Source organism: Molossus molossus, unplaced genomic scaffold, assembly GCF_014108415.1.
Source record: "Molossus molossus isolate mMolMol1 unplaced genomic scaffold, mMolMol1.p scaffold_m16_p_18, whole genome shotgun sequence".
In the NCBI taxonomy this organism is placed as follows: domain Eukaryota; kingdom Metazoa; phylum Chordata; class Mammalia; order Chiroptera; family Molossidae; genus Molossus; species Molossus molossus.
In genome coordinates, this window is record NW_023425353.1 from 35,070,280 (window position 1) to 35,085,153 (window position 14,874).

A 14,874-nucleotide genomic window follows, 5' to 3' on the forward strand; every position below is an offset into this window, starting at 1 on the left:
TTGGGTTTAACATGCCCCCAGGTGATTCTGATGCCTGGCTCAAATTTGAGAATAATTACCTTCAAGGCTGTCAGCTGAGAGTCATTTAGCCGGTTCCTGTGATTGTCCTCCCAGACAGCTGCTGAAATTATTCCCTACAAGTTTCAGCTCCTTGCCAGTTCCCCTTTCCTACCTTCCTTGACAAAATGAGGAAGAGAGAAAAAGTGGTTCAGCAGCATTAAATACCTCAGCTATTAAATATAAAATCAGAAGGAAAGAATTTTCAATTTTTGAAAATGAAACATCCCACCTGCCAGCAGGTATTCCAAGCAGTAGCTGTTGGCTGGGTGCAGTGTGAATCTACACACAATTGCACTCTCTTATTATTATTTTTTAAGCAGCATTCTGAAGTCACAAACTGCCTTGGGGTGGGGGGGAGGGGAAGGCAGAGCTAGTTACTAATTCAAGCTTCCACCAGAAAAGTGACTTTTAAAGAATAAATTTAAACTAGGTTTGAATTTCCAGCAAGTTTTATTACACAAGACTGTGCAAGATAAGTAGGTTATTGCTGAACCAGGGATAGTAAAACCATGGCAGGCATTCCACTACCTCCTGACCCTGCACTCAGGGCAGGCATTACTAATTGATTACAACCCTATTCCTCCTTCCGACGGAGTACCCCAGGTAGCCATTACCAGGCTGTTGGAGCTTGTGAATGAGATGGAACAGCCATAGTGTCCACAATACCTAATACCTAGATGGTGAGAGCAAACTAGTTTTCTCTCTCTTTTTTTTTTGTAGCTTTTTGTATTTGTTAGACAGCTGCATACCTATGTACCACTTACTATTTTCCTAACGTAAGCAAGCACATATAATTAAAAATGCTAAATATCTTGGGTCTCATTATTGTCCTTCTTCAAGCAGAAAACTGATCATATTAGAAAGAAGAGAAGGACCAGATGATGGGACCAGGGTATTGCAGGAAGAACATGCTGTCCCCGGAAATGTGGGACAGTCTTTGCAGCATACCGCATGGGCATCCTGAATTCCAGGACAGGATCCTCATTCTCAGCAAAGAGGCTCGGGGAGTCCAAACTGCTGGATGGAATCTACCATCAGCAGCAATGTCCTGGTTTACTTAGCTGCTCTCTTCCAAACAATAACCAAAGTGGCAGGTAGTGTGGGGGTGACGTTCACCAGACCCAGATCGGCCCTATCTAGGTTTCAACTCTTGTTCTACCATCAACTCCACTGGCAGCTGACCTTCAGCAAGCTATCTTCTGAATGTTGATTTCCTCACCAGTTCAAACACACACACACACACACACACACACACACACACACACACACAAGGCTATTATGAAGGTTAAATAAAATAATGCTTACAAAGTATACAGACCAGTGTCAGGCACATGATGAGTGTTCAGTACATGCCAACTATGTTACTTATAATTACTAAAGACATCTATTTGCTTTCATCTTCCAGAAACTTCCTTCTGTGACTCTTACCCAATGGGAGGCTACCTTCATGCTGCCCACCTCAGCTGGCAGGTGGCCTTTCTACCAAACCATCACCAACAAACCCATCCTCTTCTTCAAAGAGAGAGGTGGCAGGCCTTGCTGACCCCATTCCCATCTTCACACACCACAGGTTCCCTCTCCCAGCTCTCCTCAACCAGCCCTCTCACCACAAGCCTCCTTCTCCCTTACCATCAGCTATCCGTGGAAATGCTGCATGGGCAGCTGCTGCAGTCAGAGGAGGATGTGTTTATTAATTAAAATACAATTGGTGTGTCTTCCCCTGGATGATACCTTCTGGTGACACCTCTACCTACATTTCCATGCACTTGGCAGTCACACTCAGGGCTGCTACACACAGTTACAGAAGTGACATACAGCACAACCCAAGAGTTCCATCTACACTGTGGGGCCCAATCACACATGGCAGCTGTGGTTATGCTCTGGGCGAGTCTACTGATCATACTACTGCAATCAGAATTAATCAGTGCATTGGAATTGTCCTGGGAGATGACTCCTATTTGTCATAATCATGGTTACAAAGAGCTGATGGGCTCCAAAGACACCAGATGTCCTGCTACCCTCTCTCTACAGAGACTTCAATTTTCCCATTATCATCAGGGAGAAGGAAGGGTTGGCTTTCCTTCATTTCACTGGGCTACTTTCAGAGCACTCATGATCTTACTCCACCTCTAGTCTCTCTTGATTCTCCCAAACTCTATCCAGTTCTTCCCCCTGTAATGATTTTCCCCCAAGGATCTACTTTCATTCAACCATATACAACAAACACTTCATTGAGCACACGAGGCTAAGCATGAGACTAACAAAACCATTCAAGTCCCCTTGTCCCCACAGAACTTTGAGCTTGATGATGAAGCATGAGCATTAAACAAATAATTACATAATGACAATGAGCAATTATAAATCAGCCTTCTTGAATGGTATCACACCTGGCTCATACTTCCTTTTTCATTCCTTTGTTCAACATCTTCCACACTTTAGAAGACTCTTTGGGAGTTGATACAATTCTTCAACATTATAATTTCTAGATTTTACTCTATTGGCTTTCACTTGCCTATACAACCACTACCCCCCACACTCTGAGGGCTGACAGACTTCCTTTCCCTTCAAGATGTTTAACTTGATGCCCCTTATCTTTGACCATGGCATTTCTCTGTGCATGTTTCCCCATCAACTCCAGTCACCAAGCCCAACAGTCACTCGTTCACCATGACTGGATACATTCTGGTTTAGCTCTTTTGTTATTTTTGTGAAGCTTTCCTTACCACCCTAAATCCCAGCACCTGCTATCTCAAACTCTCTTCAGGCAAAGCCCTATAACTGGTCTCCATGCCTCCACCATCATACCAATCCTTTCCCATTGCCCCCTTCCATTCCACTCCAACCACAGCACTTATCAATTTCATCTCCCTACCTCATTCCTATCACTCACCATTTTCTATAGGATAAAATCTATACCACAGGCTCTGAGTCTCTAAGCTTCAGCCTGATTCTCTAGCCTCAGTGCTCAATACCCCCAGCAAATCCCTTGCCAGCAGCCTTCTTCCCTCCTTGTTTTCAGTGTGTGCTCCACAGAATGTCAGCCCATCCAAAGCCTCTCAGGTCCCTCTTCCCTGGATCCTTACCTGCTATCATGCCTCTCCTTCTCCCACCTCCACCTACATGTTCTCTGGGCCCCTCGTCTTAGCTCTCAATCACCCATCCTCCACTTGTGGAGTGACACTGTCTGTCTGTTAGACAATAACCCCTGCAGGACAGGGTTGTTAGGCATTCAGTGTATTTTCCAGAATCCACTACAGTTGCAGGCACAGAGTCAATGGTTAATGAATAAGGATCTTGCATTCTCAACTTACTGCCTCCTGCAACAAATGTGATCCTCTTCTCTGGCTCTAACTCAGCAGGCATAGGCTGGTTCCTTTGCAACTTCTTTTTAATAACCTTGCACAATCTAGAAGTGTTCTGGTAAGTGTTCAAGTACCAGCTCTCCATAAAACAAATACCCCTGATTTGTAGCATTTGCCAATACCCCTGGTGTAAATACTCCTACCATGTCTGATGTGAAGCTACCAACATGATGTCACTGAAAATGGGGCTGGAAAGAGATGCACACTTTTGGCTCTTGCAAGGTAGTGAAGCTAGCTCTAGCACATCACTGCTGGAAAGACATGTTATTTTTCTTTCTAAAATCATTAAATTTTTCTCTTCTGTCTCATTATCTCATGAGTTTTATAAAAACTTACTTTTACTAAACCCTAAAGACTCCATCAAAAATTTACTAGACTTAATAAATGAACTTGGCAAAGTAGCAGGATACAAAATTAACGTCAAGAAATCGACGGCATTTGTATACACCAATGATGAACTCACAGAAAGAGAAACTAAGAAAACAATCCCATTTACCATCACGGCAAAAATATTAAGATACCTAGGAATAAACTTAAAGAAAGAAATAAAGGACCTATCTGCAGAAAACTACAGTCTTTGAAAAAAGAAATAGAGGAAGATATAAAAAAGTAGAAGCACATACCTTGTTCATGGATTGGAAGAATTAACATCACTAAAATGTCCATACTACCCAAAGCATTCTATAGACTCAATGCAATTCCCATCAAAATACCAATGACATACTTCACAGAACTAGAACAAATACTTCAAAAGTTCATATGGAACCAAAAAAGACCCCAAATAGCCACAGCAATCTTGAAAAAAAAAAAAAAAAGAACAAAGTTGGAGGGATCATGTTACCAGATTTTAGGTTATATTACAAAGCCACTGTAATCAAAACAGCCTGCTACTGGCACAAGAACAGGCAGATAGATCAATGGAACAGAATAGAGAACCCAGAAATGGACCCAAGACAATATGCTCAATTAATATTTGACAAAAGGGGCAAGAGCATACAGTGGAGTAAAGACAGCCTCTTTAATAAATGGTGCTGGGAAAATTGGACAGCAACATGCAAAAATATGAAAGTAGACCATCAACTTACACCACACAAGAATAAACTCAAAACGGATAAAAGACTTAAATGTGACTCATGAATCCATAAAAATTCTAGAAGAAAATGTAGGCAACAAAATTTCAGACATCATACGCGGCAGAATTTTCACTGATACATCACCTAAGGCAACAGAAACAAAGGAGAAAATGAACACATGGGACTATATCAAAGTCAAAAGTTTCTGCACAGCAAAAGATATAATCATCAAAATGGAAAGGCAACCCACTGTATGGGAGAACATAATTGCCAATGATATATCAGATAAGGGGTTAATTCCCAATATATAGAGAGTGCTCATACAACTCAATAAAAGGAAGACAAAGAACCCAATTAAAAAATGGGCAGAGGAACTAAATAGACACCTATCTAAACAGGACAATCAAATGGCCAAGAGACATATGAAGAAATGCTCAACATCACTAATCATCAGAGAGATGCAAATTAAAATGATTATGAGGTGTCACCTCACACCTGTCAGAATGGCCGTCATCAACAAATCACCAAACAAGAGGTGGCGAGGGTGTGGAGAAAAGGGGACTCTAGTACACTGCTGGTGGGAATGCAGACTGGTGCAGCTGCTTTGGAAAACAATATGGTGTTACCTCAAAAAATTAAAAATTGAACTTCCATTTGACCCAGTGATCCCACTTCTAGGAATATACCCTAAGAAGCCTGAAACACCAATCAGAAAGAATATATGTACCCCCATGTTCATAGCAGCACTATTTACAATAGCTAAGATCTGGAAACAGCCCAAATGTCCATCAGTAGACAAATGGATAAAAAAGTAGTACATATACACAATGGAGTACTATGCAGCTGTAAGAAAGAAAGATCTCTTATCCTTTGAAACGACATAGAGGGACCTGGAAAGTATCCTAAGTGAAACAAGCCAAACAGAGAAAGAAAAGTATCATATGATCTCAATTATTTGTGGAATATAATGAACATAACAGTCTGGAAGGGGGTAGTCCCAGAGACGTGGAAGTGGGGTACAGACTGACAACCCCCAGAAGTGGGGGTGGTGAGGGAGAGATAAACCACAGAACTTTTATGCATGTATGCATGAACAATGGACATGGACAACAAAGCTGGGGACAGGGCGGGGAGGGACGGAGAGGGGGGAATCAGTAGGTAAAAAAGGAGAAACATCTGTAACAAAAATAAATTAGTTTATTAAAATACATAAATAATTAATTTTAAAAAACTTACTTTTTCTAGTAATTTTCACCTTTGCAAGCTCAGGTTAAAGGTTATCTCCTTTTGTGAAATTTTCCCGATTCTCCCCACCCACTCCCAGAATAATGCTGAACACTTTGCATGCACCTGTGTTGAAGATTGCATAAAATACTGAACACGTTGTCACTGGTCTGTTTGCCACTAAGGCTGTCAGACCTATGAGGGGAAGAGCTGTTTGTTCGCCTCGGGAATCCCACACCCGGCATGCAAGAAGTGTTCGGTAAGAGCTTCTGATGAAACAAGTGGAGGAAGGGCAAATGACTTCTGATTCTTCTTTTCATGTTTTGTTAGCATTTTGAAACCCAGTTTTTGCCCCCTGCTCCAAATCTGGCAGGTGGTTAAGAGAAATATTGCTAATTACACCGTATAAATCTTACTTTACAAAAAATGTTTTTGAACTCAACCTTCACACTAATTCTTTTAACGCAAAGTGAAGCCGGTCTCAGTGAGGCAGGGTGTGGAAGAAGCAAGCGTGGGGACAAAGGAGAAACAGAACTGGAGAAAGAATGAAGAGAGTGTCTTCTGTTACAGTGGCATCAAATTATGCATACTGAATTCTATCCACAGGGATTAGCTATGAGATTTCTTTATTTTTAATTTTTTAACATATTTTTACTGATTTTTAGAGAAAGAGGAAGGGAAAAGGAGAGAGAAATAGAAACATCGACGAGAGAGAACCATTGACTGGCTGCCTCCTGCATGCTGCCCACTGGGGATCAAGCCTGCAACCCTGGCATGTGCCCTGACAAGGAATCGAACCGGGACCTCTCAATCCATGGGTTGATGCTCAAACACTGAGCAACACTGCCCAGGACGCCCTGGGATTTCTTAATCTTGCGGAGATGAATGTCTGGTTGAGGATAGTCAGCAGCAATGTTGCAAAGTTCTTTTTTAAAACTTTTTCTTCCTTATTGATTTTAGAGAGAGAGGAGGGGAGAGGGAGAGAGATAGAAACATTGATGAGACAGAGACTGGCTGCCTCTTGCATGCCCCCACTGGGGATTGGGTCTACAACCTGGGCATGTGCCCTGACCGGGAATCGAACTGGCAACCTCCTGGTGCGTGGGTCGATGCTCAATCACTGAGCCACATTGGCTGGGCCAGGCAAAGGTCTTTATCCCAAGCTAACGGGCATCTTATAAACTACTAAATGTATCCATCTTTCCCCAGAACCATGTGAGCCACGAAGCGGAGCCTCAGAGCTTCTCTGCGAAGAATACACAAACATCAGCCAAGGCTACACAAAAATGGAAGGTGAAGGATGAAGCAGGGCCATCAATTGTCCCTTTATAGGCATCCAACAGTCAGTGAGCTCACCCCACATTATAACTCCTTGGCAGGATAATAAGTGAGGAGGCTTTTTACTCCTCCTTTGGCAAAGGCGGGAGGGGGCTGATGTGTGCTCTCTGGAATGAAATGCAGTCCAGGACACACTGCTCTAAGCACATGACATAAATAACAATATTAAAATCACTAGCACCATTACCACATGACATGACAACAATTAATAGTGTAGGGAAACAGGGTGCAGGCCTGAAAGTCTGCCTTCCATAACCCTCTTTCAAGTTTACTGGAGAAATCCAAGCTCCTAAGAGTAATCCAATTTATCTGGTATCCAACCTTCCAAGGCAGGATCCTTAAATATGTCAGTGTCTAAGGAGGAAGAGAAAATTAATCTGCACAGAAGTGAAAGTCGTGGTTCAGTAACATGTTTAATGAAAGTCAATGGGAAATAGGTATAGACTCATGTGGATCAGATCATGACCAGCCGGCTGGAACTCCTGAGGGGCTGGTGGGAGGAGAGTGGTGTGTCAGGGCGAGTACCAGCACCCACCGCAGAGATGCCACGAGGTTGGAACTCTTTAGGAGGTAAACCAGAGCATGAAAACGGTGGCCTAATGGGGCAAGCTTTCAAATGCGACTTCCAATTTCACAGATGGCTTTCTGACCCCTCGGTGCATTAAGGGAGGCAGTGAATGGAAGAACAATGACTTCTCCCCTAAAGATAATGTAGGAAGTGGCTGCCTGTAAGACTTTGACTGAACATATTTTACTGAGTTAAAATATTATCAGAAGAGGCAACTCCACGGCTCTCCAAACATGTGAAGAAAGCACTTCTAGACATAGGGGTTAAAAAGACTCCAGCATGTATGTGTGATCAGAGCTTGAGCACTGGCTAATAAGAACGGAAGATGAAGAAAAGACAAAGAACGTTGGAGAAGAAAATAAAAGTAGGAAAGAAGACACGAAGCAAACATCTTTTAAGAAATCTCAAAAGCAGCAGCAGAGGAGGCAATAAAGAGATTACTTATCAAGTAATGGCATTTTGGGATGTTTTGCTCCTTTCCATTAGTAAGGCTGGGTTCACTGTCAAATTGACTCAACTACCGATCCATTAAAGGAAGATGAAAATCAGTCTTTAGGCAGGATATCCTGAGAGCATCTCAGGCAGTTAGTTCTCTGCTGGGCTGGGTTTCTATTCCAAATGCAGTAACATGGATGAGAGCACACACATTTCTTGGGAGTGAATCTTGTCTTGTGTTACCATTCATATCATAGATTTTCTGTGGAAAATACAGTTATGGGTGGGTTTTCTTCTGAAAACAGTGGTCTCTCTTCAATTCCTCCTAGTCTGTCTCCAAAGGCATGCATGTAGAAAAGGAGAATGGACACATGGGAAGAAATCTTGGCCCAAAGGCATAGAGATGTCATTGACAGTGAGTGGGACAGCTTCTAAACATTTCTATTTTTAAAAAAATCTTCTCAACTGAGTACACTACATCTTTTCCCTTATCTGAATTTGATGGTCCATTTCCAGAGCTATTTCTAAATCTTTTAAAACTACTATTGACTTCTCTGCAACACCACACATGGCCACCAGGATCGAGGTCCCCCAAAGATCCCTAGAAACACATTGTAGATGGTCAAACTCATCATCTAGGAAGAAAGATGGTGAGGGTAGAGGACACCTAGCGTGGTGAGCAGAAGATGTTTGTACACCAAGAGAACAGAAACGAGGGGAGGGGAGAGCCATACCTGCTCCGATGACCTCTTCAATTTTCACAAAAGAGACATCAATCTCCTTGGCAAACTCCCGGACAGCTTCGTTGGGGTCCTCATAAGTGAAGGGGTCAATGTAGATCTTCATCCCTGGGGAGCCTTATTGGAGGAGATAAGCAGGGTTAACATCCTGAAGAGGAACGGTGGTCATTAAGCACTGGCTGCTGCCCCCGCAGTGCGGGCATGGCTGGGGGTCTCTCCTGCACACCAGGCTGCCTCTCCTTGCCTGCTGGGCCTCCCCACCTCCCTTCCCTCCGGACCATGCTAGCCTGGTTCTCTGACCTCTACTTCTCCTTCTCTTCCATGTTCTCTTCTGTATTTGAGCTCTGGATGAAATGTGGAGCAGATTACTTATAAGTGACAGATCGGGACCAGTTCCCTTACCCGGAGCTCACGAAAGGCAAGGAAGCTGATTGATGCCAACCCAATGCATTAGCGGGAAAGTGGTGGTAAATGGTAGGGCAGATATCAATATTTATCAACTTGACAACTTTCCTGAGTGGAGGCCACCGTTAAGGTTATTACTGATGGTTGTGTCCAGGGCTGGAAGAGGGATGAGGATGGAAAAAAACAAAAAAAACAGAATTTGCTATTAGAAAAACCTCCACATATAAATACCAGGAAAGTATACCAGAAGAGAAAATCTGAAGAGAAAAGCATAGAAAATACTGATAGAGAAAAGAGTACCATCTACATAAAAAAAAATGAGGTGGAATGAAAGAAAAATGGTAATTGAACACCCCTGCCTTCAGACACACTGAAGTATGAAAAACGAATAAAATGGTGAACGAGAAATACATAAAGGAATATAGACTTTGTCACTGGCGTTTACAGTGGTAAGATAAATAGGCGTGCATGGGGACAAAATAGAGAATTGTCACTGCAGAAAAAATGGATTCAAAAAGTGGAGGAGAGGGGACAAAAAAGGAAGTGGAACCCAAGAAACAAATGGATTCATTCACAATGTAATTCTTCAACATGTTAGCTGTGTCATTAGGCAAAGTACAGAAGTTGTTTTCATGGTGGTGGTGTGTGGTGGGAAGGTAGGCTTCGAAAGCCAAACCACAGGATCTAGCATCCCATCCTTGTGAAGAGGGGCATTTTCCCTGCCCGCTGCTCCTGTCTGGTTCATGCAAGAATCGGGGCAGCAGGGCACAGGTCTGGAAAAGTAGTGCTGTGAGCCCTCGGCGGGGGCCCAAGGCTGAGCTGGGCACCGGGTTCCCTGAGCGCTGCCCTCTCAGCACTGCATCCCCACCCCAGCTTATCCTCAAGTGACTCCCAGCTCTTCACACACAGTCTCGTTGTGACATTTTTCATCCAAATTTCTTCTGAAGATGGCTCTACAGCTCCCCCAAATTAGTGTTGGCTTGGTCACTAATTCGGGCAAAGACTGGAAGTGTAATCTAGAGGGAGGAGGAAATGGATCAAAGAATCGAAGAGGATGTTTCTTTAAAGCCAAAGAGTGCCCTGCCCAGAGGAAGTGCTTTTTCTGGAAAATGGGTTATTTCCAGTCACTAAATGAAGTCACTCCTAGCATGTCTAGACGGCCGTCTTTAGGATGCAAATCAACCCCTAGCAAGCTCCTTGGAAACCTGGGGTTGACAACATGGACTTTGGACTCCGTTGACTGAAATGTGGACACAGCAAATAGAGACATCCTCACCTTTGTACTAGAATGTTCTAACCCCTGGGGGACGCAGGAAAGAGGAAAAAGGGGGAACAGGGAAGGTGTGCCTCTCTTTCTCATTTGGTAGGGAGAACAGCTGAAGAGGAGAAAGGATTGCGAACAGGTTGAAAGTCAGGCCAGCAACTCCAGAAGCAACCCTTCAGACAAAGTTTTGAAGGCAAGTGGCTTATCTGGGCGTTGATCCCAAGAAGTCCCTGTAGGTGAGTGGGGAAGTAAGAGGGAGTGGAAGGCAGCGGATGAAGACTGTGCTCTCAAGCCACTTACCCTGTGGGGGACTGAAGCAGACTAAGCCCCAGGAAGCTCTGGGGACCTGTGGGAATCATCACCACCTGCTTCAGAGCTGGCCCACCTTACAGAGGCGGGAGCTGGGATATTACCGCATGATTCCCATCAGCCATTGGCCGGGGGCTGCTTGGCCTGCTGTGCAGGTGCCTGGGAAGCTCCACCACCAGAGGCAGCATTTAGGCCAACTGGGCAAAGGGGGTCAAACATACGGTAACAGAAGAAAACCAGCTTTTGGGTGGTGAGCACACAACAGAGTATGCAGATATTGATTTATCATGTTGTACGCCTGAAATTTCTAAATGTTATTACTAAATGTTACTTCAATAAATTAAAAAAGAAAAACAAAGGAAACACAGACGCTGCAGGGGGAAGTTCAACTAGTGTGCACTGGAGGGCTGAGGGCATGGGATGAGGCAACAACAGGCCCAAAAGGAACACCAGTCAATGGCAACAACCTGTGACTTTTCCCAAATTCTGTGCTGTGGTAAGAGGAGGTTGAAAGCCCAGATGCTGGGGCCCAGAGGTGAGGTCAGAACCCCAAAGTCTCTTACTAACCCGGCATATACAACGAGTCCACATCCATCTCTTCTAGCAATTTTCTCCTCACCAGTGGAGGCAACAACACCTCCCTCCCGGGGTGGTGATGATAAGATCACATTGCAAGTGACATGCCCAGCACAGTACCTGGTGTACAGGGAGGGCTCACAATTGATATCCTCATAGTCATCGCCAGTAAATTGTTCTAGGAAGTGTTTGGGGAGGTAGGAAGGGGAAGCCAAGTGGGGTGGGCAGTGAGGGATATAAGCCACTTAGGGTTATATTAGTTACTTTAAAAATAATTACATTGTTATTTTAGACCAAGGGCTTTTAAAGGTATGTTAAGCTGTCCTACAGGATCTCTTCCATGGAAACTAATTAAACAATCTAGAATGTGCTGTAATGAATGGTTTGAGAGTAAAGACATATATAAGGATGAATGAGAAAGGATTCTCAGTTAATGAGCTTCACAGATACTGGCTCCAATCAGTTCTGGGAAGGAGCTATTCCCAGAAGGGAATGGCTCATCTCTTGATGGTGCCGGGATTCTCTTAGGCCAGTAATGGGCACCTGAATGGGAGAAAGTTCACACTGTAATGACAGGTGCGGTTTGCTCACAAAGAGCGCTTTGCTACCTTGCTGGCTTGTAGAATTATGGGGTGTGTATGTGTGTGTGCACGTATGTGTGTGCAAACAGGTGCACACACACATGCAATGTCACAGCTGCTATTCTGGGGCCAGAGGTTTTGACTGTTTCACAAGAAGTCGAGGAGGTTGCAAGGAGCCTGGGAGTGGTCATGCAATGTTAATGAGAATGACTGGCCTCTATGCAACACTGGGAATCGGTGCTTGTTTTCCTGAAATTGAGGATACCATTGTTACACTGAGGAAAGGAAACGGAAATCCAGTCTAACAAATGGCCCAAACTCGGTGCTTTTCTTCTGAGAGGTCTGAGGGGGCTGACCTAGGAAATAGTCCTGGCCCACGCCCTCTGGCTGGCAGTGACCTCCTGTCCTAAACCAGACGAGCGATTTGGCTGAGCACGTGCACTTAACGGTCCCCCTGCACTGCCTCCTCTCCGAATGCCACCTCTCTCCTGCCAGCCTTTCTCAAGTCCCAGAAGATGACGTGAGAGAAGAACGCCTTGAGCTCCGCAGAACAGGTCATTTGTCTTTCGGCTCATTTTGTGTTTCTGCATAAATCCTACATCAGCCTGTTCCTGCTCCCACTTGCCAGTGAGCAGTTTTTAATTATCAGGAAAGTGGTATTTAGTGCAATGAATCACCAGACAGTGAATAAGAATTTCAAGTCAGCTGCCGAGTCAGGCAGAGCCAAACATTTGGAGACGGGCTCAGGGAATGTGCTCAGATTGTGAGTGTTGGGGAAATATTATTAGTGGCCTGATAGTAATATCAAGTGTAATATAGAGTGATAACGTAAGACATTTTATAATGCTCTGTACAATGCTTCACATTATCACTATTATTAAGATTATATGTTTATAATATTTTACAGTTTCTGATTATTTTTTAACATAGGTTACGTACCTTTGGCACAAAAGCGGTATGGATCTAAACTGCTGATTGCTAGTGCCTTGAGAGAGAAAAATCTTCAGCTGTATGATCTCGTTTAGTAATTTCTATTAAAAATCTGATTTGTAAATATTTGTTCTTTGACCTCAAAACTCATTTATGCTGTGGCTAGGGTCACAGCCTGGACTGCCTACAGCTTTAAAGGATCGTAGTTCTAGGAGATTTGCCAAATCTTAAACAGGAACCGAAGCTCTGAATATATTAAGTTTGGGGAGAAATGACTTAGCCACAATCCAGAGCCTTCTTGCACAGCATGGAGAAGTCCCTGAAGCAGAAGTACCTGGTACTGTCAGAGACCCCACCTCAGAAAGTGACGACGTGGATACTAATTCTGGGGATACTGGCAGATGTGTGGGGTGATTCTAAAAGGTCAGTTGCTGAATTTACAAGTGCCAGGTTTCCAGGGCAGAACAGAAGTGGGCTGGGAAAGGGCCAGTTCCAAACAGTAGGTGACATTTAGCAGGACAAGCTGAAGGAGAAGACGGCTCCTCTCTGTGCATTCAGAAAGTGCAAAATCAGAACCACGGGCATCTTTTAGGTCCATGGAGAGCATGGCTGTCTAGGAGGCTTCAGGGGTGCCAGGAAGAGCCCGTGGCCTTCCTGCTGGTGGACGGTTCCTAGAATCCCACAGTATGGTTTTGGAGAGGTAGTGAGTTAGGTTGTTTTCAGTCACTGATATGTTGTATCCAAACAGGTTTGACAGAGTCATGGAAAATGGGGAAGTGTGTTTCCTCATTCCCCACTCCGAATCTAAGGCAGACTTACTCATCTTTGTGACTCATCTAAATTTAGTCCAGATACCTAAGCATAAGAGGGAAGCAGTGTAGGGAACTGCATATAAAATTCAGACCCCGAAAGGGACTTCATCTAATCCACTGTCTCAGTACATTGATCACCTTTCATTTTTCTCAGCACTGACTAGACACCCAAACAGCATTGTTCTAGGGACTGTGGGAGCTATAGAAAAAATATAGCCTGTGCCCTGGCTTGTTTGGCTCAGTAGTTAGTGTCGATCCAAGGAACGAAGGGTCTCAGGTTTGATTCACAGTCAAGGGCATGTACCTGGGTTGCAGGTTCGATCCCCAGTCAGGGTCATGTGGGAGGCAACCAGTCGATGTGTCTTTCTCACACTGATGTTTTTTTTTTGTCTCTCTCTCTCCCTCCCTTCCATTCTATCTCTATCTACAAATCAATGGAAAAAGATCATCAGGTGAGGATATATTCTTCACGCAACTGAGACAATGAAAGAATTGGGGTACAGTGCTAGAGAGTCTAGCATCGAGAACCACACCTGGAAACAAGCTGTAAATGCTGCCGAAACCAGAGAAGGCAGAAAGCTGTGAATGCCAGTCTTCAAGGCCAGAAGCTTAGAGGCACAAGTCTCTCGGTCACAGAGAGGGAGAAGCTTGGCGTGTCGTGAGGCACAGCTCTCAGAGAGGCCCACTGTTTCCTGGCATGAGGAGAGTGTGACCAGCTCAAATGTGGAGAGGAGGGGAGTCTGCAGTGGAACAGCACTGAAGCACTAGCACGCGAGGGCCCGAGTACCAAACAAAGGCATTAGGATTGATGCCGTCGGACACACAGAGCTGACAACTGTCCCATCAGCAGGGGAGGGATGTACTGAGCAGGGCACCGGGCAGTTTTGCTGGCAGGTTGCAGTATTCACATGCACTGTTATGGGGGGAGCTGGAGGCTGAGAAAACAACGATGAGGTTGTTGCAGTCATTGAGGTGGAAGACGACAGTATTCAACCATGAGAAGAAGAGGCAAGAGAAATTTCAAAGGAAGAAGTCACAGCGCTTGGTGAGCAACTAACGATGGGGAATGAAGGAGGGACAAGAAGAATTAAAACTCAATCCCAGGACTTCTAGAATGAAGTGGCCCTATGAGCCAGGTAATGGACTTCGGGCAAGGAAGTTGGCAAATGTGGCTTTGGACTTTGAATGAACAGATGA

At 44.3% G+C, this 14,874-nt stretch overlaps 1 protein-coding gene across 1 annotated transcript in view; it reads right to left on the bottom strand.

The window, feature by feature from the left end:
* The window catches only part of EPHB1 (EPH receptor B1), a 413,891-nt gene that overhangs the window by 59,481 nt on the left and 339,536 nt on the right, over positions 1 to 14,874 (bottom strand). The window contains exon 10 of the mRNA XM_036266458.1: positions 8,795 to 8,917. Within this exon, the coding sequence (XP_036122351.1) occupies positions 8,795 to 8,917 (123 nt within the window). The remainder of the gene's footprint in view (positions 1 to 8,794; positions 8,918 to 14,874) is intronic.